Source organism: Lonchura striata, chromosome 12 (genome assembly GCF_046129695.1).
Source record: "Lonchura striata isolate bLonStr1 chromosome 12, bLonStr1.mat, whole genome shotgun sequence".
In the NCBI taxonomy this organism is placed as follows: Eukaryota; Metazoa; Chordata; class Aves; order Passeriformes; family Estrildidae; genus Lonchura; species Lonchura striata.
Window position 1 is genome coordinate 11,819,797 of NC_134614.1, and position 23,411 is coordinate 11,843,207.

Consider the following 23,411-nt stretch of genomic DNA (forward strand, 5'->3'; position numbering starts at 1 on the left):
TTTTCACAGATTGCATTAGTTGATTTTAAGTGTAGAAAGTACTAGAGAAATGTAAAATATTATGTAATTATATCATGTTATCACTTGGGACATGAAATGTTTAAGTTCTGTTTGCCTGAGCTGATCTTATTTGAACACTTCTCTAAATATTACAGGTTACCTCTGAAACCACTAATCTTTCAGAAGCTAGATGCTTATACTTTCATTGTCCACTGTGATATCAAGAACTAGAAAATTCTTTCCTTCTAAAAGTTAAGCAAGGGGGAGAGGAAGAAAACAAACAACCAGATCACACAGGCCAAAAGGAAAATATTATTCAGATTCTTAGCAAGAAAATAATCAAAAAGCCATATGAGGTCTACTGTCAGTATAAGCAACTCTAAAGATTTCTGGATGACCACAGCTGCAGAAGCTTCTTCATTCCAAATGGACCATACTCCTATTTTAAACTCTGTTTCTGTTGCAAGCATATTTTTTCCCTCAGCAGAGACAGAGGAAGGCTGAGAATCTATCTTTGCACCTTCTACACTTTGAGTGTTTAGGTTAAGAGTAATTGTGAGTCAAGGACTGTTACCTGTGTTAAGAGGACATCCTGAAAAAGGAAATCCCAAATTTAAGGAGTCTAAGTGGCTCTAGCCTTTTCTCTCCAGTTGTCTCTTAAGCAGAAAACCCAAAATTTTGCAAAACTATTTCAATAACTTATCTATACACTTCATAACTATAGCAATATATACAAATCATTAACTGTTTCAGTCTGGTTATTGTTACCTCTACTGGTTAGTCTGCTAATTACAACATTTTTGTGTTCCCCTTGCATTTCCATCTACCTGGTGAAATTTCAATGCTATTCTGAAGTATATTTTTCTCTGTATTTCTTGTCTATGGTGCCACTAAACCAGGATCACATCTAGGCCCCTTTAAATGAATCAAAATTTAAGCAGTAGTTAGGGTATACAAAGAATCAATTTCTGAAGAAATCCTGCTGAAGTTCCTCTTCAAACATCTCCAGTTAGAGCAAAGCATTTAAATTAGCAGCCTAGAGTACTAACATTTTTCTAATCATTTCCATGCACGAATAACTTATCAGAGTAAATTTTGCTCGGTTATAAAAGCCCGTTAAAGCTGTCTAACTGAATACTGGTTTCAATGGCAACAAGGTAATTTTCTATAAAACTAAGAACTGGTGGTGGGCAGGAGGGAACTACACTTCAATTTTCTCTTCAATTCAATAAAACAGATGAAAATAAGAAGTGTTTTGACAGCAAGATAAATCTAATATGCATCAAACTATTTGTCTCAAATAACTTGCATAAAGTCTTTACACAACGAATATACATCCCATTCTTTCTACTTTCCCATTTTCTTTTTAACTTTGTTTTCTTGCCTCTGGGCACTACTTTCTACAGGCCCTGCAAATGGAACTCTTTACTCTTTGTCACCTTGCTCACAGGAAATTCTGGTTTGGTTTCTTTGAAATGAAAATAATGGTGTCCCCATAAAAAAGAATATTCAAAGCAATAATGAAGAATGGATTCAGTCAAGGGAATGGGGTTGTGTGTATAATATATAGCAGGTATTTGAGAGAGCTTCATTTGTAGTACCATGAAGTCACTGGAATGGATCTCAGGAGGTCACAAGTGCAACCTCTTGTGCAAAGCACAGAGATCCCTGAAATCAGACCAGGCCATTCGATGTGCCTCTGAACAGTCTTGAAATCAGAATCCAATAAGCAGATAGACACCAAAATAAAAAACAACAAATGAAAAGCCTCCCGGATTGCTTCACAGTCTACTTCTGTTTAGATACAGCACTTGGCTAACCTATGTGTTCTTTCAGCTTAACTCTGAATTTACTGCTCTGCCACTACACTCCTCTCTCCTGCTCTGAGCAGTTACAGGGTGTACAATATGTGAATGCTGTACAGAAACTGAAATGTCTGGCACATTCCACCTGAGCCAAAGCTGCACTTGAAATGTGGAACCCTTTGCCAAGACAACAGTGGACAGCTGCAGAGTGACAGAGAGCAAATGGCAGCCTGGTGTCCAGAACAGTGCTCTGTGCCACGGGTGATCCTCCCTTCGCACGCACAGCACATCCACCAGAACAATGCCCTGGCAAGCACAGCAAAGAGACCACACTGAAAGATCTGGCCCAGCCTGATTTGAAACAAGAAAAATCACAAAACAAAAGAAAAACACAATTTCAAAGTAAAACTCTGAGAAAAACAAAAATGTGAGAGTGAAATAACCGTAGTTATACCATTATTGTTGTAAAATTAAAAGCAGATTTACATTTCAAGAAATATCAAATATCAACATTGTAATAGAAAGAAAAATAAAGCTTTTTTAGTCTTGTTCCAAGCATTTTGTGCCGTCTGCTTTTATTTGCTCTTTATGCAAACTAAGAACTGCCAAGAAGTCAATCATTTCACAACCCTTCTTTATAAACAGATTTGTTTAAACAAAAAAGCAGATTGCAATAAATAACTACTATAATCACCCTTCCTTTTCATTTTTATTGGATTTTCTATATTAATATGTGTATGCTGAACACATCAGTTATTCAGTTACAGTATGGGCTTTACCTACTTTTCTAATCCATTTCCTCCATTGACAGAACTATGCTCACAATTCACAAAACTTCTTTATAGACATTTACTTATTTCACAGTTCATTAACCTTCAAAAAGCACACCTGCCAGTTTGCAGGTGTATTATCTAAAGCAATGATACACTAAGTGCTAAAGTTTGTTTGTGTCAGAAATGCTTATGAAATGAATGTTTTTCTCCACTGAGCTACCCAGCTGAGCTGAATTTATTTCCATCAATTTGTAATAAGTTTTTCTCCTGATGTTAAGTGCAGCAGTTAAGCGCCAGTCACTGTAAATATGCACAAAACAGAATCAAACTGTACTATCTATCATTTTTTAAAGTACGCAAATGGCCATGTTTCATCTTTTTTAAATATTTGAAAAGGATCATTCACTCTGTAACTTATTTCCTTCTGCAGTAACACTACAAGGCTTCATTTAACAATTAACATATTTTAACAGCTTTTTCACACAGCAGGTAAAATCTCATCAAGTGTCGTATTCTTCCTTTCAACAATTCTCTGTGGAGCACAGTGACATTTTCAGTTTTCTGTAGCTGGACTAGTCTTACATTGGCTCATTTTCAACTGACCTCAGGGTTTTCACATCGTCAATAAAGAGATAATCAAAACAAAGGGTATATACATCAGGGTAGGAAAATTTTGCATAGTTTGGCACTATTATCCTATATGACCTTAAAAATGGAACAAAATTAAATGCACGTAGCAGAGGTGGTGAACCTTCTAAGGACTGCTTCCAAACATTTTTCCTACTGGCAGCAAACCATTTTCAGACCTCCCAACTCTGGCCACCGTGATAGTTACTGCTGTACAGGGTTTATTTCTTTTTGTTTCAGCTGTCAAAAAAAACTTCAAGTGATAGCTTTTTAAGTAAACTAAACATATTGAAATCAAAACAAAACCGTGACATCACTGGGACAACAGAAACACCACTCAAAGAGAATGTTGTGTTTAGATTCTAGGCTTGTTTACCAATGGTTTTAACTTCTTTCACATTATGTCACAAAGTGCTATTGCACCTGAAACCTGATCAAAAGCTCATCAAAAAAATTTAAGTGCCCTCTTATTTCTGGTATAACACATGTAAACCAACTACATCTGCTAGTCATGCCTCAATAGTAATTAGTATTGTTTAGGATGAAGATCATCATAACTGTGCTTACTTCATTTCTTACTGTTGAAAACAATTGTGCAAGATAGAGCTCAAACTTAAACTACACTTTTAAAGCACTAATATTTTCTGAGCTAATTTTGCTAAGCCATCATTAAAATTCCAAACAGGAAATTATACCCCCAAAAAATCCATTTACCTCATAACAAACACTAATAGAATTTGCCAACAAAGAGAGTGAAACCAATGAACTTCCAGGGATACATGACCTACAAAAAAAAAACTGTTACAACATGTTACTTGCAAGCCTCAGGCCCTATCAGACCTGGCTTTTAAAACAATGCGTGTAGGTGGAGGGCTGGCTATATCAAGTGGAATCAGGACACTCCAGCAGAACCAGTATGGCACCCCAGGGGTTAATACTGCATCCAGTCCTGATCCATGTCTTCATTAATGATCAGGGTGATGGGGTAGGGTGCAGCTTTAGCAAGTGTGCTGCTGGAAAAAAACATGGAAAGGGCAACGGACACACTAGGGGGTCGTGCTGCTGTTGAGAGGGATTTTGACAAGCTGAAGAAATGTGCTGACATGAACCTCATGGAGTTCAGGGAAAGGAAATGTAAAGTCCTGAATCAGGAGACAAACAATGCCAAGCACCTGCACGTGCTGGAGTTCACTCGGCTTAAAGCAGCTTTGCAAAAAAGGACCCCAGGGTCAAGGTGGTCATGACTGTGAGCACCAGCAGTGTGGCCCTGCAAGGACACATTAACAGCAACCTAGGCTCAGTAGGGGTTTAGAGAGATGATCCTTCTCCTCTATGCTCAGGCCACACCTGAGATATCATGTCCAGCTCCAGGCATACTGAAGACAAGCCAGTGAAAGGCCATAAAGAAACTAAAGGATTAATTAAAGGCTTTATTAAAGCATTGGAGCATCTCTCATATGACAAAAGCCTGAGAGGACTGAGCTGTTTAGCCTAGAAAAGTGAGTGGGGCATCTTACCACTGTGTATAAATATCTGAAGGAAGGCTGTAAAGATGGAGCCAAACTGTTCAGTGGTGCCCAGAGAGAGGACAAGATGCAAAGGGCACAAACCGAAACCCAGGGGGCTCCCTCTGAACATTGGAAAACTCACACTGACCCATGTGGCCCAAAGAGATTGTAGAGTCTCATGCCTTGAGACATTCAAGATACATCTGGATATGGTCCTGGACAGCTGGCTCTGGGTGACCCTGCTTGAGCTCCAGAGCTCCCCTCCAACCTCAGCCATGACATGATTCTGTGACATGATTCTGCATATGATCCCATTGCATCATATGCGGCTGCTTCAGCAAACCTGAAGATAACCTGCAGAGTACCATTAAGCTAAATAATAATAAAAGGTTTCTTATGAAATAACTGAGAGCCTGTGGAGGGTTTCTTTTATTACAGGATTTACTATGCTAATTTAATTACAACAAGGTGATTACAAAGTAATCCTATTTAGGCAGGAAGTTGACATTGCAACTCTGAACACCTTACTCAGCACAGGATTAGAACTGCCTTTTGGTGGTTATTTTCACCTCCAGAAAGAAGCACTTCAAGGCAAGTTATGAACGTGTTTTAGCACACAAGATTGTACAAAGACTGTTCTACAAATAGACACGCAGGAAGAAAGGTGTGTGGCTTAATGCAGGCCAAAATGTTATTAGCTTTCCTCATCTGGGAATGACCAACAACAATAGCTTGTACACTGCAAAATTTCTTCCCTTATGACTTCCACTTGTTGGAGGGCTGCCATCTGCCCTGCATCTCCCTGCAGCTGCTTTCCCATCTGCTGCTGGAAGCCACTGCCCTCCCTTTAGATAAGACCTGAGGCCTGGAGATGGATGATACAGTTGCTCTTAGCAACCAAAATCTTTTCCCAATTCCCAGAGACCCAGACCTGCAGTGGATTGCTGCCACAGCACAGTCATGTAAAAGGTTCAGGCTCAACAGCCTTGTGCAGAAACTGAGCAGAGGCATCAGATACCTGTGAGAAGCCAATTGCTTCTTCACCAGGATTGCAGAATCCCAGCAGCCCCTCATCAAGAACACCCTAACTCAGCTCTTTGCACCACTGCCCATCAGCCAGCCAGACTGTAACACACTGAATACAAACCAGTGTGGTAAGGGATTAGGAAGTCTAATCAGTGGAGAACCAATGGAGTTAATCACCATTCTCAGCAGTATGACAGGTCATATATGCCTTGCAAAACAGATTTGCACAGCCCAGGATTTAAAATACTCAATCTTTCCTACTCAAATGCTAGATTGAGATCATTGAAATTGCTGGAGTCTTTATCCTTGTTCTATTATGATTACTTTGAATTATACGCATATGATGGTTGGCCCATAAAAGACAAGCTGGAAATGCCAAATTTCATCTGTATCTTCTTAGCATGCAGAGCACAAGACATACAGCAAAAAGGGATAATCAGAATCTCAGAAATATTTATTTCCTGTTTCCACAAGAAGGATGAGTTTAAGCCATTTTTTCCAAGAGTTGTGCTAGCCAGACATTCTATAAGATTCCTGTATACCTTAAATAATACACTTCTCTGAATAGAAACTATTTGCTCTGTATGACTAAATTCCACAGGTATTTGTTTCCTGAAAGATGCAAACACATTAAAAATAAAATCATGAAGTTTTAATAGCAATCAATCTAATCAGTACTGTGTGCTCCAAGCCTATGAAGTTTTTTAAAACACGACAAAAATAGTTAATGGACATTTTAAACACTGGATTTATATATTCCCTTAAATGTGACAACCATCTCAAATGGGTATTCCATTTTTATCCATATTTTTGTGGTCTTATTTTTTTTAGATACATAAATAATTAATAACTGGTCTGGTTTAAAGAACGAAATTACTCATATTTTAAAGATAAATGTTGACTGCACTTGAAAAAAATAACCAGAGATTAATAATATGCATCTTTCAACAGATCCCTTAAAAATACATCAATAGCTTCATCCTTCAGAACAGAAATACACAGAAGTAAGGGACCATCCACCAGAGCAATCAAAAGAGAAACTCAGTCACCAAACAGATAAGGGATCAGGTCATAATATCACAACCATCAAGGTTCACCTCCCCCCACCAAAGCCAATGAGAATTAGACACAAACATTTTCTTAAAAGGCAATCATAAGCACTTCTAAAAAGTTCTAGAATGAGAGCTGGTGTACTATCAAAATTATATATACACCAAACACATTGGCATTTAAATTGTTTTAAAGTATTCATTATTCTTTAACAACTTTCCTGCCACAAAGACTTGAATCAAACATATCAAAACCTTGGTACTGGCCATGAACTCAATATTTCTATTGCATTTCATGATTAGGAAATACAATACCTCTGTCTGAAGTATGGCAGCTCTCTGTTCTTTGGCAGTAAGGGACTCTTTAAGCACTTCAATGTGTTGCTTGCAATCTGAATTCTGATTGCTAAGGGTTTCAAGCTTAGTTTGTAAGGCAAGAAGTTCTGATTCTTTCTTTGAGAGTTCTTGTTTCAGTTGATCAATCTGCAGTGGGGGGAAAAACATTAGGTCATTAATTTTGTCTCCAATTCATAGCTCCACTGGAAATCTGAAAGGTGTGAATGACCGTGATATGACAAATCAGACACCTGTGAATTCTGGAAGAGAATTAAGGTTCAGACTTTTTACACTCACACCTTCAATTGTGTTTCTTGCAACTTAATGCACTCTGTCTTAAGAATGAATGGCCTGTTGTTGCAGAAGTTAAAGGGAAAATTTTAAAGATGATTTGGCCTATAAATTCACCACGGACCTCACTTAAGTTCAAAGGCATGTATCCCATGTGAGGCAAGTCTGGCAGGACAGCAAAAATGCACAGGAAAAAAAGTGTTCATAAAAGCATACATTCAATCCTTCCAAGAGCATGATTTCCATGACTTATTATTGGCCAGAATTAATCAGGAATTTTTTAGAAGTCTGATAAAGAAAAACCAGCATCTTGGGAGAGAAAAACAGAAAAGTGGACTTTTAACCTTGCTCCTCTTCTTGCAAATTTGTTGCTACCCACCATCCCCACCTCCTGTTTTTCTCCCTGGCAGTTCACATGGAATTCTCAGGTAGTAGAAAAATTAAGCCAAGAAGACTAACTTAAGAGAAGTCTGGGGAAAAGCTTATACAAAATTCCACACAATGAAAGGGCTCCGAGATTATAAAAGCTTGTCCCAGAGGAAACAGCAGAAACACAATACTAAGACAGGGCTTCTGAATTTAAGTGAATTTAAGGTTCATCAGTAAATGTCATGGAATTGTGATTACTCTCCTCTTTCCACAAATCGGAAGAATAGCCACAGAACACAAAATTCTGGTGGATTTAGAATATATGAATCAGAGAAAGCACTGGACTATATACAGAATGATGTGTATAAGTGAAAGGATGGTGAATTAGGTGGCATATAACTACTCCTAAATTCTTGTGGTATAACACTGGTCACCAGCTGAATCCAGATACATTACCTCATGAGGATTATTTGAAATAAAATGCCTCACTGCATCTGCATAACTCAGAGAAATCACTTTCTTTATATGAATAGCTCTTTTCCATGTCCCAACAGACATTTACAATACAAGAAATCTAGAAGTGGTAGATGGACGATGATTCAAAAATCCCCAGGGGAAAAAAAAAGAATATCCATGGGTTGATATTACCCAACCACATTCCAAAGATCCACATACTAAAACATTTCACAAATTCAGTGTTGCATGGTACTGGAAATATTCACTGCTGATCAAAATGCTTCTATTTTGTTTTACATTGCAAATGCATATTTTAAAATTAAATTTAAAAACAATGATTCTTCCAACTACAGTCTGTATGCATGTCTAAATATATTTACTCCTTATTCCTTTTTATAAATCCCAGTATGTTTGCATCGTTGCTTAAGGTGCTCAGATAGTCACCCATGAGCTACTGCATAAAATCAAGAATCTACCCTGGCACCAAAAAAAATCACCTTTAAAGTCAGAAAATATCAAAATAAGAAAAGAAGCATACGAAAACCAGACATGAGGAAAGAATGCAATTAAAAGCTGCTAGAGAAAGCTTTCTCTGGAAAACAAACCACCTTCCTCCATCCCTTGCCAGAGCATGTAAGCAAGTATGGCAACCAAGAGAAAATGGATAGAAAATGAACAATGGGAAAATCTGTCTGCAAGACACAAAGACAAAACGTGGATCTGCAGCCAATCTGAATTACATCACAGGCTTTATATGAGATGCATGTGAACATCACAGATGCTTAATCTCTTCTAGAAACTCTTCCCCCTTCTCTCCATGACACAACCCACACCCTGAGAAATAATAAAAAAAAAAATTTTAAAGGCTTTGCTTTCATTGCAGGTGTGTTCTTTGTGTTTTAGAAACAGAATCTGTTTAGTGTAAAGTTCTGGCTACAAGATCTACAAATTGTCAGGAGTTTAAAAATGTGTTACAGCTCTCAAATAAAAAAAAATTCAGAGTTAAAACACAAACCAAACACAAAGATTGTTGAATAAATATGCTGTGTCTTCTTAAAATAAAGTATCATGGTGAAAAAGTACTAAGATTTTCTAACTGCCACAAGAATAAAGAGGTATAATAAAAAAACTACAAAACTCATATTAAGACATTTTAGGCATGGGTACATTCACTTTTTTGAAGTTCTGCAGTATCTCAGTGTGTAAAAAAACTAATTAAACAGGACATGAAATAGATTGGTGCCTTGAGCAGATATGCAAACATGTTTTGCTGTATCTAAAGTGATGTAGAAGACCAACTGTCATGATTCAATGAAACCTCATGATCTCATATAATACAACAAAAACAATCTCATACATTGTAAGGACTAAAATGAAGATAACCAACATGTCTGGATCTAAGTGCTGCAGCACCAAAAAAACTCCAAATCTGTCCTCTGACCCTGACCTTCCCACTATCTCACATATTTCATGTGTGTAATTTGTCTGTCACCACGTTTTCAACATTGCCCAATATGATCTTGCTTCACCTCCTTTCCTGAAACCCTAATTCCTTTTTCTTCCTTCTTAATTTACGATTCTGTCACCTCCCATAATTTCGGTTCTTTAGAACCCATTAATTTTCAATTTCCGGAAAACCATTATGGGTGTTCTTCTGTTATTTTTACACACCAAATTCTTATGTGACATTATGCAGAGTAACCAGAAAACATAGGGGAAAAAATCAGAGCTTTTCTTCTGAATATTGCATATTAAAATTAATGGACTAAATCTTTAAATAAATAATTCCATTAAATGAAACTATGCTGACTAACACATCATAGGGTTTCATTTGATTCAACAAATGACAACTGCTTTTTGAAGTGAAGGATTTAAGAAAAGGAGTAGCAATGCAAATAACATGCCTGCATACAGCAAACCCTACAATTCTATCAATAGATTCTACAGGTTATGACAGTAAAGATCTTGTTTTAAATTGATGCTAAATTTCCAGGCCTGCCCACACAAAAATAAAACTCTGTAGCTCTTCCCCTGTTTTGCTGTTTTGGTTATGTTTTGATGTGTTTTTTTTTCTTTTTTCTCCTAGAGGATCTCCTAGAACTTGCATGCTCCCTTCATTCAGTATGGAAAGCTGTTACATGCACCATTAATCACAGAGCACCTTATTACTGCTTTGTCAATACTTAAAACTCATATTACTGGTAATTTGCTGAAATTGTACTCATCTCCTACTAGATTTTCATACCATTCCAGTGGATAGCATGAAAGTTCTAATACTCAAAGTACTACTTAAATGCCAAGTGCAAACTCACACCTGAAAACAAAATACATCTGTGTTCATTTAAATATGAAGCTGGCAGCCAAAGGACTATTCTTCCCCAGTAAGGGAAGAAAGTCTTCCAAAGCAGAAATTATTATTAAAAGTACATATCATCCTATATTTTTATTCATATTCTCAATCAATTTGAAGGTGCAGATCTCTTGGTCATATGAACTTTAAGACCTGTTCTCTATTATCTGAGTAATGACAAGTTTTCCCCACTTCAGAAACTGAGCAAGGAGAGGCCTTAGCAAATGAGCAAGAAAAACAAATCTGAGCAAGTTTTCTTTCTCATCTTTACAACTTTTTTTATCTGCAAGTCACAATTAAACCCTATATATTTGGAAGGAGTGAATATTACTAAGAAATAGTCAAGAAAAGAAGCACTTCCAAACATTCTCTGCCACTCATGTAAACAAGTGATGTTCAGTATTTGCCATCATTTAACACTTTCCCATTTATTGAAATAAATAACAGATTGAAAACAAGTTATACTTCAAGAATATGAAAAGTAAAAAGAGCTTCAAGCATTTCAGAAGAGTTTTGTACTGTTCTTTGCCATCAATCCTGTTTATCAGAATTTATCAACAATCTCAGATTCAACAGATCAGGTACAGCAAGATCTGTTTGCTGACAGCTCCATAAATACTTCTCCACCTTGAAAGGCTCTCAGATGAGTCATAACATCTTCTGCTGCAAATCTTTTTTAAGTGGAAGAAAAAGACTAGTGAAAGAATACAGACAAAGCTTCATCAGAACATGGCATTTATCAAAAATCAGAAGGCTGTGACAAAACAATGCATATTTAATACTCTTCTCATTCATCTGCTTGCCATGCTACAGAAATATACTGAAGCTTTTCCTCACAAAAACATTGGGAGAGTGTTGAGGTTCTAGGCTTTGTACCTTATTTTTATATCAACAGGTTTGCTCACATGCATTGGGAGTTTTGCTGTAAGTCACTAAAACTGAATTGCTTTGAAATTAATGATGTTTAGGGTAGCAAAATCATTTTCATGATGATAATGCTACTTAGGAGCTTTAGTTATTTTTCAGTAGCTTAAGAGTTACGTTTTTCCAACAGAATAAATATGTTCTTTGATTATTATTTTTTCTTAATAAATCTGGATTAATTCCACATGGGCACTAATATCTTCATTTCGTCTGTAGCAAAAACTCCCAAACAATGAACAAGCAATAAAGTTTTGTGCGTTTGAAACCAGGAAATGTATCACACCACTACATATTTACTACCTGCCTGTGGTCAGCTCCTAATAGTCTATGTACAGTAAATTGAAATTAAAGGAACAAAGTCATTAAATTGCTAGTCTTAAAAATATGAGCAGAGTACAATTTGGTATCACCTATGAAACAAAAGTCCTTACTGCAAAATGATATCAAAAGCTAAAATCAAATAATTTTCATGTACCCAAAATGTTTCACTCCTCCATGTCTACTGATTATTATATAGTAGAGATTTACCAAAAGGAGATGGGCAGATTCTTGCATTGGAAACAGTCATATTAAAACTTTTCTTTCCATTATTAAAACAGTCTTAATCTCTTTTATAAATAGATCCTACCTTATTTTTCATGAACTTTGAGTGACTCTTGTAAACTTCTATTTGTTTGATTTCTTCTTCTCGGTCCTCTGTATTCAGAACTCCATTTGTCTTTAACATCTGTATTTCATCTTCAAGATCTCTTATATTGCGCTCAAGTGAAGCTATTTTTGTATCCTACATTACAAAAAAAGAAAGTATTGAAAATTATATGAGACATATATTACAGAGTAACAGAAACATATCTGTACTTGAGTGAATATCAAATAATGAGACAGCAAAAGAAATTGTACAAATAGAGAACCACATAAACCAGGAATAATTCTATCAGTTTTAGCTTAAAGAAATGCAGAATTCAGACCAGATCTCTTTCATCATAGTCGCACAGTCTGTAGAGAATTTGACATTCTGGTCAAAATTTAATTCCTTCATGCCTAATAGGGATGAAGGGAGAATAGCAGATGCCCTATCTCTTTCCACATATGTATGATAACAAACCTTATTATCATTAGTAACCATCTAGGCCTGGCTGTTCTTCCAAGCTGAGCCTGGGGGACCAGCCCATGCCTCTGCAGGGCAAAGGCCACTTCACTGTGTGGCTCTAGTTTCTCTGGAGTTCTGCCTGCTCTCAAGAGGGACAAAGGTTGTGTCCTCATATATTTTTCCTTGACTACTCTAGCCACATCATTAAGAGAGGATGTAGCATTTTTATTGTGAGTCCCAAGATAAACAAAACCACAACCACTAAAAATTTCTACATCCCAGCCAACAGCTGCCATTTGTGCCAGCACTGCACTGAAAACATTTAAATTTTTTTGTTATTTCCAGTCATTTGGGAATTGGCTAAGTCCCTTTTGTGAGAGTTAGAAAGATTACAAAAGTGATTACACAAATTTGTCCCAAATTTCTATTTGAAAGAACATTGCAGAATTATTCATTAGGAAATCTTTTCAACAACATAAAGGATCAACCACCCACAAAATATTAGAGACTGGATGAAGCTCTTGTACCATTGAGATCAATATTAAATAAAAATTTAAAATAAATTTAAATTTAAAAAGTAGAGAAAACACCACACAAAAACCAACCTGATTCACTAAGACCAGGTTATTAAGTTAGAAAGCTAATTTGGGAAAAAAATACAAATGGAATTGATCCTTTAACAGGGTCAAGCTAAGTTTGAATCACTGCAACTTTGTTTCTGTTGCTTTCTTTAGATTGCCTGAAAACAAGCAAAAACCCCAACTCCTGTAATAACTTATTTCATAACAAAGCTAGGAAAATGTAGCAATTTAAGATACAGCAGTTTAAGATACAGGAGAGTCTGGATGAGGCTCCAAACAGCATCTGAATTTTTGATATTGAAGTTAAAAAGAATCTCAGATTATTTTTGAAGCCCAAAAGTAATTTATATTAATAATAATAATAATATATATAAAATATGGTTACTTTACAAATCCATATAGAATGATAGCTAAGGACTAAGCAATGCCATTTAGATGGCCCACTGTCACTCCTCTAACTTTTTTGCTTTTATTTTTATAGTCAGCAATAAATCTCAAATTGAGAGAAGTTTTATCATTTTCTTATTCCAACAAAAATTAGTTTCAAAATTCATTTCAATTCTAAAACAGGGAAATAAAATATTGAGCTAGAATAAAAAAAGGGAAGAAGTCTCATTGATTCTTATCATTTAAAGAAGTTGCACAAAAGGCCAAATACTGGAAGAAAAGACACAGAAGTATTTAAAAGCTCTCCAGACTTAAACACAACACAAAAATAATTGTAGATCTCACAGAAACTAGAAATAATTCAGCCTGCTCCATTAGGTTAATTTCAGAAATATTTTCATCCTATTTTTGAAGATAAAAGTTAAACCTAAGGTTCACTACACTTCAGAATGATTTTGCAATGAAATATATTAATACTTACATGACCTGCTATGACATGACATAGTCTTCATCAAATCTGCCCAGCTAAGTCTATAAGAGTCTGCCTTTTTCTACTGCCTTTGTATTTTACGTGTTTGCAAATATAATACAGCAGAAACAATTTCAGCACAGCCTACTATGCTTTTTAAAACATTTATACATCACAGAGTAACATTTAAGCTTTATGAGAAATACCTAAAAAAAGGTGTGGAAACATTTTCAGTACTTCTGCTTCACTATAAAATTGAAATCTCTGAGGAAAAGTTTATTTTTAATCAATCTTTGCATACTGTGATTAAATATGGATAAAAGCTGATTTCCTATGTCTTGAAAAATTGTTACTAAGTTCTACATTAGCTTTTTATTGAGGCAGGAGCCAGAAATTTCACAAGTTTTGTAAAACTCAAAGGTACTGTTCCCTACTGCATGCTGGCTTGCCCAGGAAACCTTCCAGGTTTCTAGCCTGGACAGGTGCTGGAAAGTGAAGAACCTTGTGGTTCTTCTGGGCTGGCTTACAGGATGCATAGAAAGTCAGGTAGCTTTGCATTTGCCAAAAGTTCTGACACATTCCCATTAAAAAAAAAAAAAAAAAAAACAAAAACTTTCAACCAGTCTTGTTGGGGCACAGGGTCCAGCAAGTTTTCAGAAACCTAAATAGGAACTGATGCAGTATTTCCTTCAAACCTCTAAGATTTATCCCCATTAGCAACATTCTAAAAAACTACATAGGTCTATCTTAAATCACAACCAAGATTCATTTGCAATATTAAGGAAGTAGCTTAGTATTAAATGGTACTAACAACATCTTCTGAGATCTAAAACAATACAGCATTTGTTCAGATTTTTTTCAGTCAGGCTCTCTAAATCTATTAAAAGATGTAAGATTGTGTAGCAGGATTTGTGACAGAGATCAGGGTATTCACCCTAATCTATCCCCTCCTTCCAGCAGTAACCAATACTTCTTCCTTATCTCCTTTATTAGAATATGTTACAGATATTCTGTGAGAGGTCAGGGCTATTTAGGTTTCTGCTGGCTGGACCTAGCAGTAACTAGCTCTTTTGGAATGTGAAAAAAAATTAGTATGTGTCCTGATGCTGAGGGAAACAATATTTCACAATGGAAAAAGTCTAACAAGTGAGTTTCCACAATGATGTTTCATGAATCATATCAGTCCTTACAAGACTCCTATAGCTCATTTCCTGAAAACTGAGGGGCAGGAAAAGGGCAAAACATTTGTAAATAACCACAGAATCACAGATTATTCTGAGCTGGAAGGGACCCACAATGATCATCAAGTTCAACTCTATATAATACAGTTTTCCAGGCTTACTCTGAAAGGAAAAGAAAGGAAATGCTACTGCTCATCATTTGAGATACATCATCAATTACATCCACAAAATTTTGTTTATAGGGCATTCAACAAGCAATCAGAAGGAAATATTTGAAACTTTACATTTAATAAAGCTTGAATTTAAACACACTTATGTGCACAGACTGTCAACAGACCATACACAACTACCCTTACTGTATGAATTTTTACCTTGTCAATTTTTTGCAGAGAATACTCAGGTTTATCTTTGAAGATAAGGGAAGTGAAAGTTCATGCAATCTTAACAATAGAGTATGTTGCACTGCAAACACACACACACTTCTCTAGAACCAAACCCATACCTGAAATATCACAGCTGGATCAATACATAAAAATGGCTCTTTCTGCAAGTAAAGTAAACCAAAAATATTTTCATTTACTTTACAGCTTACATTTATAAAGACTTTATAGTTGCTAGACTCCACGTATTTTTCATTGTCCTATCCTTAAGATGAGTTCTAGGCTACATATACTTGTAGGCAATTTCTGATTTTCTCTCTCAAGTACTATCACTATCTATTAGTGATGATAGAATTAGACCTTAGCAATATGTAATGGCTGGGCTGGAAGCAGCATTTAAAGGTCATCTATCTAATCCAACCCCTGCCATGGGCAGGGACACCTTCCACTATTCCAGGTTGTTCCAAGCCCCTCCAATCTGGTTAGGAACACCTTTAGGGGAAGGGACAGCCACAGCTTCTCTGGGCAACCTGTGCCAAGGCTCCACCACACTCATCATAATATTATTTTTCTTCCTAGATCCAATCTAAATTTATTCTATTTCAGTTTAAAGCTCTTGTTCCTTGTCCTACCACAACAGGCCCTACTGAAAGGTCTGTCCCCATCTTTGCTGCGTGTCCCCTTTCAGCACTGAAAGGCTACAAGGGCACGGAGATCCTTCTCTTCTGCAGGCTGGACAGCCCCAGCTGTGCCAGCCTGTCTGCACAGGAGAGCTGCTCCAGCCCTCGGATCATTGCTCTGGCTCTCCTCTGGATTTGTTCCAACAGGTCCACGTCTGGTTTTGTCCTGTGGAGCCCAGAACAGAAGGCAGCACTGCAGGTGGGGCCTCATGAGGGATGAGCAAGCTTTGAACCAATTCATGTGCTCAGCAGCACTTACCATAAAAAAAAAAGTGAAAAGGGTGTTTCCTTTTAATCTTTCTTTAAATTATATTAATAGGTGTTAATCAACATTGAATATCACTGATATTCAGGATACATTCAAAAATATCAGTCATCTGGCATCTGGCAGCACACAACATACAAGGAAGCATGCATAGGTGCAATTGCAAATAAAGGAAATTATTTCCATGTACCAGTTTTATTTTATACTTTAAGATTTAGGCATGAGGGAAAAAATGCAGTTTAATCGCATCTACCCACAGTCACGAAGTCAAAAGCAACCACTGCATCAAAACTAGACTAGTTTGAGACAATAATAGGAGCATGTGGGAGAAGGAAGCATCCTGCCCTCCCTTAGTTTTGTGACTCTGCTTTCTAGAAGAAAAATGGGCTTCTGGAGAATAAGGTCAGTTGCAGAAAAGAGAACGGAGTAATCAGTGTCGTGAGAAGCAATAGAACAAAAGACATGGGGTATCTGGAAGCAAATGTGTCCATGAAGCAGAACCAGAAAGTTAGGAAAGAACAGCCTGTACAATGCATCTGAAAAGACAACAGATACCTGGAAATGAATAAATAAAGCAAGAAAAGCAGGAGCCAAGATATAGGATGTGAATTTTCCATCTATTTTGTTTGCCCTTTTTTTATTTTGCATCAATATACAGGAGTTAAACACTGGTCAACAAGACAGCAGTTATGCAGAAAATGCAATTGCTGTAAGAATAAGCAACTACTTGCAAAGCTGTAGAGAGAAATTAAGATGACAGGACATGTAGTGCAGAAGATGTCTAGGACAAATAAACACAAGAGAGTATAGGTAGGAGAAATGGGTATCCTTGATTGGATGAAAGGGAATACAGACTGGGAAAAGGGACAGAAAGAATTCAGCAGTGGCAAGGGACAGAAGAAAACCACAGAGAGAATAGAAGGATTTATGAAGGAGGGCAACTTGCATCCTGGCAGAGCCTGGGGGAGCCATGGAAGGCTCTCAGACAAAAGCTTGAGTGGAAGGGGCTGGAAGGGGCTGGGTGTGGTGAAGAGAAATGTAAACTGCTTTGAGTCTCTGCGTGGGGCAGTGGATGGCCTGAGACTGCCATGTTGCAGCTAATCCTCTCCCTCCTTCTACCCTCAACATTGTAGGGAAACAATTCCTTCAAAGCTTGATCATTTGAAACAAATGTTCCACATTTTTTTCAAAACAAATGCTGTCTGGATTCAGACAATTTAAATTTACTTGAAAACATTCAAAATCTGAAACTTGTAAAGAAAACTGCTGTTTAATCATGTGGATTTCAACATCTCACATTTGTCCTTTTTTCTTTTCAATATTAGGCCTACTTTAGACAGGGGCAACCCCAAAGGGGCGTGTGTTCATAGGGACAGAAAGAACTATGCACCTCAGAGGCAAAGAGCAGCATCAGGACTCCAGCAACAGGACTGTAACCTCACTCACAGCAAATGAAAGCCCTCACTATAGAGCTGGTTTTTAAAAAGTGGAATATTGCAGCACACCCACCTCCCCTGGGAATCAAACAGAAAATACTTCAGTGTCCTCAGGGACAGACACTGTCAAGAGCAACAACAGTCATCACATGTGTCATTCATCTGTCCTGTACTCCCCATCCCTCATCTTTTCAAAGATTTTTGGTACAGGAAGAAGAACTGAAAATTAACTTCAACATGTCCTTTACATTGTTATATAACCCATGTGAAAGATTATACATTATTCTAACACATTGCTTTTGTATCCCAGAACTTTTAAATGTGTAATTCTGAATATTTCTAGAAAAAACAAGTTTCTCAGCCAGTATCTTACTTTCCCATTTACTTAGGGTAGTGAGTTACTGCAAAAACATAGATTTCATACAAAGACTTCTGAACTAATTTCCAAAGCAAATATACATCCAAAAATGGAATTCTGTAATCAATGTATCTTCTTTGTTACTAATATAATCCAAACTAATTACTATCTATTAAAAGGCAGATATTGTATTGATAAAGTCCTGCTGTTGTTTTAACTATGTGTTTACCACAATGTTCAGACATGCTGAACCCATTTGCTCATAACAGAAGTCATTGGCAAAATGAGGCCTTTAATTTGCACTTTTTTTTAAGAATGAAATGAAAGTTCATCATTAAAGAATTTCAGGCAGCATTGCCAACTCACAAATTATCTCAAGTCTTATGGTATTTCTCTTAAAGATGAACAATCCAGACTCACAGAATTATGCAGAAATATCAGTTTTCACTTTTTAAATTACTATTTTTATTCCTTGTTATTGTGGAGTGAAAAGCCATAACACTTTAATAATATTATATACCAAAAAGAGTAAACTATATTCAGGACTAAGAGAGCTATTTCATCACATTTTGTCATACATGCTGATGCAACTAATATTTTCCTTAGGTTGGCTGTAAAATTATGGCCTAATAACAACCAACAGAAGAACTGGTTTTAAGGTTTGAGGAGGAAAATATTTTACATTAGCCAGTTTATTCCATGTACTTTGGATCTCCTACACACACCCCCATGTCTTTTAAAAAGGAATAGTCTGTTCTCATTTTTCAGCAATGCTACACTTGATATTTTTGATCAATTTTATTTAGAAAACAGACCAGGAGAAATAAGTACTAATTAGTCCTAGCTACATAACAAAATGAAAGCATTCAATAACTATCAAGTAAATGAAGCATTCAATAACTATCAAGTAAAAGTCATAAATCAACACTTGCTAGGCAGCTGTCACAGCTGCTTGTTCACTCCCCCTCAGTGGGATGGGCAAGAGAATCAGGGAGCAGAAGTGGGAAAACCCATTGTTTGAGATAAAGCTGGTGTAATATGTAAGGCAAAGCTGTGCATGCAATCAAAGCAATACATGGAATTCATGCAGTGCTTCCCTTGGGCAGGTAGATGCCTGGCTGTTTTCAGGGGAGCTCCATCAGGCACAAGAGTTATTTGGGAACACAAATGCTGTGACTCTGAAGTCCCTCCCTTCAGTCTGTGGAGGCTGAGCATGACGTGACAGTATGGATTATCCCTGTGAATAATCCATTTAGGTCAGCTGTCCCCACTGTGTTCCCTCCCAGCCTCTTGTCTACCCCCACCCTACTTGCAGGATGGGAGCAGAAAGAGAAACTGGGCAAGCTTTGACTCTGTGTAAGCCCTGTTGGTCAACAGCTAAAACATCAGCATGTTGTCAACACTGTTTTCAGTTTGAAATTCAAAACACAGCACCAGACAGGCTGCTACAGGGTAAATTAACTCCATCCCACCCATACCCAGTACATGACTTCATGCTGTAGAAATAACATACAAGGAAACATGCAAAGACCATACCTTCATTTCAATGACTGTTTGCAGAGCCTTCGTCTTTGCTGGCTCAGGCTGAAGTTGGGTTCTTCTATGCAATTCCTGTGGAGGGACACGATAGAAATAAGCTTGACGACTCATCTTACCATTATTTTAATCGCTCACATGAACTCACTGCAACAAAATAAAAGTCTGATGACAAGAAGCAGGTAACTCCAAGTGCTACAGGTGCTTCCCTGGCTGTTTCCCCTCTGCCACCACTGCACTCCCTATCTTATGTTACAGCCAACTCTGACAGCACATGCGCTATTTCTGAAACCCCTTATCAATAATTAACGGCAGGCGTGACAACCCAGCCAGGAATTTCTTAGTCCAGATACAATGCTGCTGCTGCTGCTTAAACACCAAAACTTTCTTCAATTCTGTTACTAATTCAAACACTGGTAAGTGTTAAATCTCTTACCGCAGTTTCTTCTTAATTTTTCCTCTATTGTCTGAAATAAGCAATTTAAACACATTATATTCAAATTTGACATTTTAAGGATAATAATTATGTAGTGGGCTGACGCAGCACATGCTACAGTAGCATTAACATTTCAGTTTCACATTTTCATACTGTTTTTTATGCATCTTAATCCACAGGCAAAAGAAAAATGGATTGCGTTTGTTTAAGACAAAGTTTACAGTACCAATACATACTGGTCTTTATAAAAACAATTAATTTAAAAAAACCCACAAGAGTATGAAGACAGCAGCACTCAGTTTCATGAAAGTTGCATCTTGGTATGATATATCCCAATAAAAAAACTCACATAACTACCTGGAAAAAATGTACTGAAGGTGTGACAAAACACTTTCATTTGAGAATTCGGTGATGCTTATTCCCTTCCCATAAACCATCTGAGAAGTTTATTAATAAAAAATCCTGAAACAGGACAGATATTGTCCCATTTCTACTCCTTTGGAGTCTTTCTGCTCTATAGGACAGAAGTGCCATCCTTGAAGTCTTTATGTCCCAGTTCTTTCTACTGCAGTGCTCCACACAGACTCCTGAACTAACCTTGTAGCCATGAAAAAGATGTTTATGCTTGAGGCCAAGGAGCCAAGGTCTTGCCTCCCTTATAACCCACAAGTTTAAAAGTCATTTTTTGTATCACAAATTATCAATCATTTTCTTCTGTGTAGCAACAAACATATTGCTTATCCATGACTGTGAGAAACAATCAAAGACTAATTACTGTATGTAATTAAACTGAAGTCTACTGCTAATAATCATCTTTATAAAATAGATTGAAAAATGTATGGCCTAAAGTACTAAAATAACTGGAAGAGACTTATTAGTATACTTAACACTAAGCACTAAGTCTAAACAGTTTTTTATTAGATTATTGTATTGCAGGCACATATACATATATTTAAACTACCACTAACAGATAACAGTGAACTTATAATTTTGCTTTTAGGTATTTTTCAAATGCTTTGGCATTTATGAAATAGTATATCTGATTGGACCTTTTTCCTTGTGGTTTTTTTTATTTAAATGCAACTCACCGTATAATAAAAAGAATGAAATTTTTGCAAATCACCTATGCAAGGAATAACTCAATCACCACCAGCTGTTTTTCTTAGATGAAATAAGTACCTACACTGCACAAATGTTTTAAAAAATAAGAGTATGTAATGAATTTGTCATACAGTTACAAAAGAGAATAGTTGGCCAGTCATACCACTATCAGATCAGCAAAAATTACAGCTAATTCTAAGACCAGACTTTGCTCCCCAGGGCCATATAAACTGAGCTGGAATATAAACAGGATTCCACACATTGCCCAGGGAGACAAACCAGAGTTTCCACCCCCTTAGCCAAAGATGTATAGACTGCCAAAGATGCGTATTCCGAGATGTCTATCATAGCATGAAGCCTTGCCTCATAATGCTTTTCCTGTTTGCTTTATGAATCAATCTGATGCTGGCTGACTTAAAAGCTTTTCTTCTCTATCCCTGATGGTAAAATGAAGCAGACTTTAGGATTCTGGAGAAGATCAGAAAATGACTCCCACTTTATTATTTTGTGTGGGTTTTCTTCCAATCAGATTCAAATGTTTGGAGACTCCCACAAGGCTCAGTTCTTGGATTTATGTTGTTCTATGTATGTGCTTTTTCATTTGGGGTACCTGATTCAGGGATATACTTTTGGGGTACTAATTTAAAGATACACTTTATGTGCATGATACCTTACCGTGATTGTTTCACTGTCTGAGGTCATCTGGAGGCTTTCAAATTCGCCTTAACAGCTAAGCAAGAGATATTCTAGAGATTTCAGAAAGTCCTCATAGCCTAAGGAAACCAGATTCTTATCCATTACATCATTTCTGGAATGATGTCTTTTTCTTCTTTTCAATTTCTTTTAATAAAAAGCCCAGGGAGACAAATAAGAAAATGGGGGGGGGGTGGGGGGGGTGGTGTGAATGGGGGAATCAAAAACTTACCAGGGGTAGTTTCTTTAAACCTAAACTGTATTGAAGGGAACTCTTGATTCTTAAATCCATCAAAACATTCTTGTGTCATCATCTCTGAAACAATCAAAGCCTACACAAAAAGTCTCTCAGAGATGCAATCATTTATAAAATTAATTTTCTTTATATCTCTCTGCATGACACCTGCAAATAGTAGTAATTCTGAGTAACCACTTTGCACATGCAAATTAATTATAATGCTGTGTAACCAAATGCCCACACCTTTTGTTTCCTGATTAAGCTCAGTTGTCAAGGTTACTAACACACCCACACAAAACTACCAGGTAATCAGATCTTCTTCACATTAAATTTACTTTAATAGTCTTTGCTTTTAGACTAAAATGAGCTTCAATACAAACTTGGTCATTACTTTCTCCTTCCACAATATTAGGTTAGCATCTTGTATTGGCCTCAGAAGTAACTTTAGCACACAATCTTTACACTAACTTAAACACCAAAAAAAATCCAAAGAGCAGACAGATAATATTTATAATCTTAAAATAGTGGTGGAGGATGAATTCTACCCTTTTATTCATAAATTGGTAAGAAGATACTGCAGATACTGCAAGACACTGGTGCTGAAAATCCCCACTACATAGCATAATCTGAATCCAATCTAATTACCCAAATAAAACTGTGGTTTTATCACAGCTATATTAAAAGACACTTCATCCCTTGGCTGCAGGAAAGTCAGGGTGCTGCAAACTGATCCTTCTTTACTCTGGTTCTGAATTATTTTATTAATGTTCCCACGACATCAGTGACAGTGTTGTTCTCATTCAGTGATACCAACACTGTCAATATAGTTCAAGTTTTTACCTTTATTTACACAAAACTGCCTAAAATATTGACATAAAGTGCTAGAAAGGAAACATTCAGAAAAATAGGCAATTTAGAGATGGTGTGAAACTGTGAGTGTCTGCATTGGAAGATGAAAAATTATTAAAGAAGGCAGTATAAAAACTGGCATGAGTAACCACTGTGTCAGTAAATGCAGCTTTTTGCCTTCACAGACAAAATGTACTAATCTGCAATTCAGAAGAAA

At 36.7% G+C, this 23,411-nt stretch overlaps 1 protein-coding gene across 14 annotated transcripts in view; it reads right to left on the minus strand.

The window, feature by feature from the left end:
- The window catches only part of ERC2 (ELKS/RAB6-interacting/CAST family member 2), a 413,681-nt gene that overhangs the window by 310,610 nt on the left and 79,660 nt on the right, over nt 1–23,411 (minus strand). For all 14 annotated transcript variants that reach the window (XR_002465649.3, XR_002465648.3, XR_002465646.3 and 11 more), the window contains 3 exons: nt 19,878–19,952; nt 12,143–12,298; nt 7,104–7,271 (listed from right to left, as the gene is read on the minus strand). Coding sequence is in view for 1 of the 14 variants with exons in the window: in XM_021532844.3 (XP_021388519.1) it covers nt 7,104–7,271; nt 12,143–12,298; nt 19,878–19,952 (399 nt within the window). In the remaining 13 variants the exon portion in view is untranslated. The remainder of the gene's footprint in view (nt 1–7,103; nt 7,272–12,142; nt 12,299–19,877; nt 19,953–23,411) is intronic.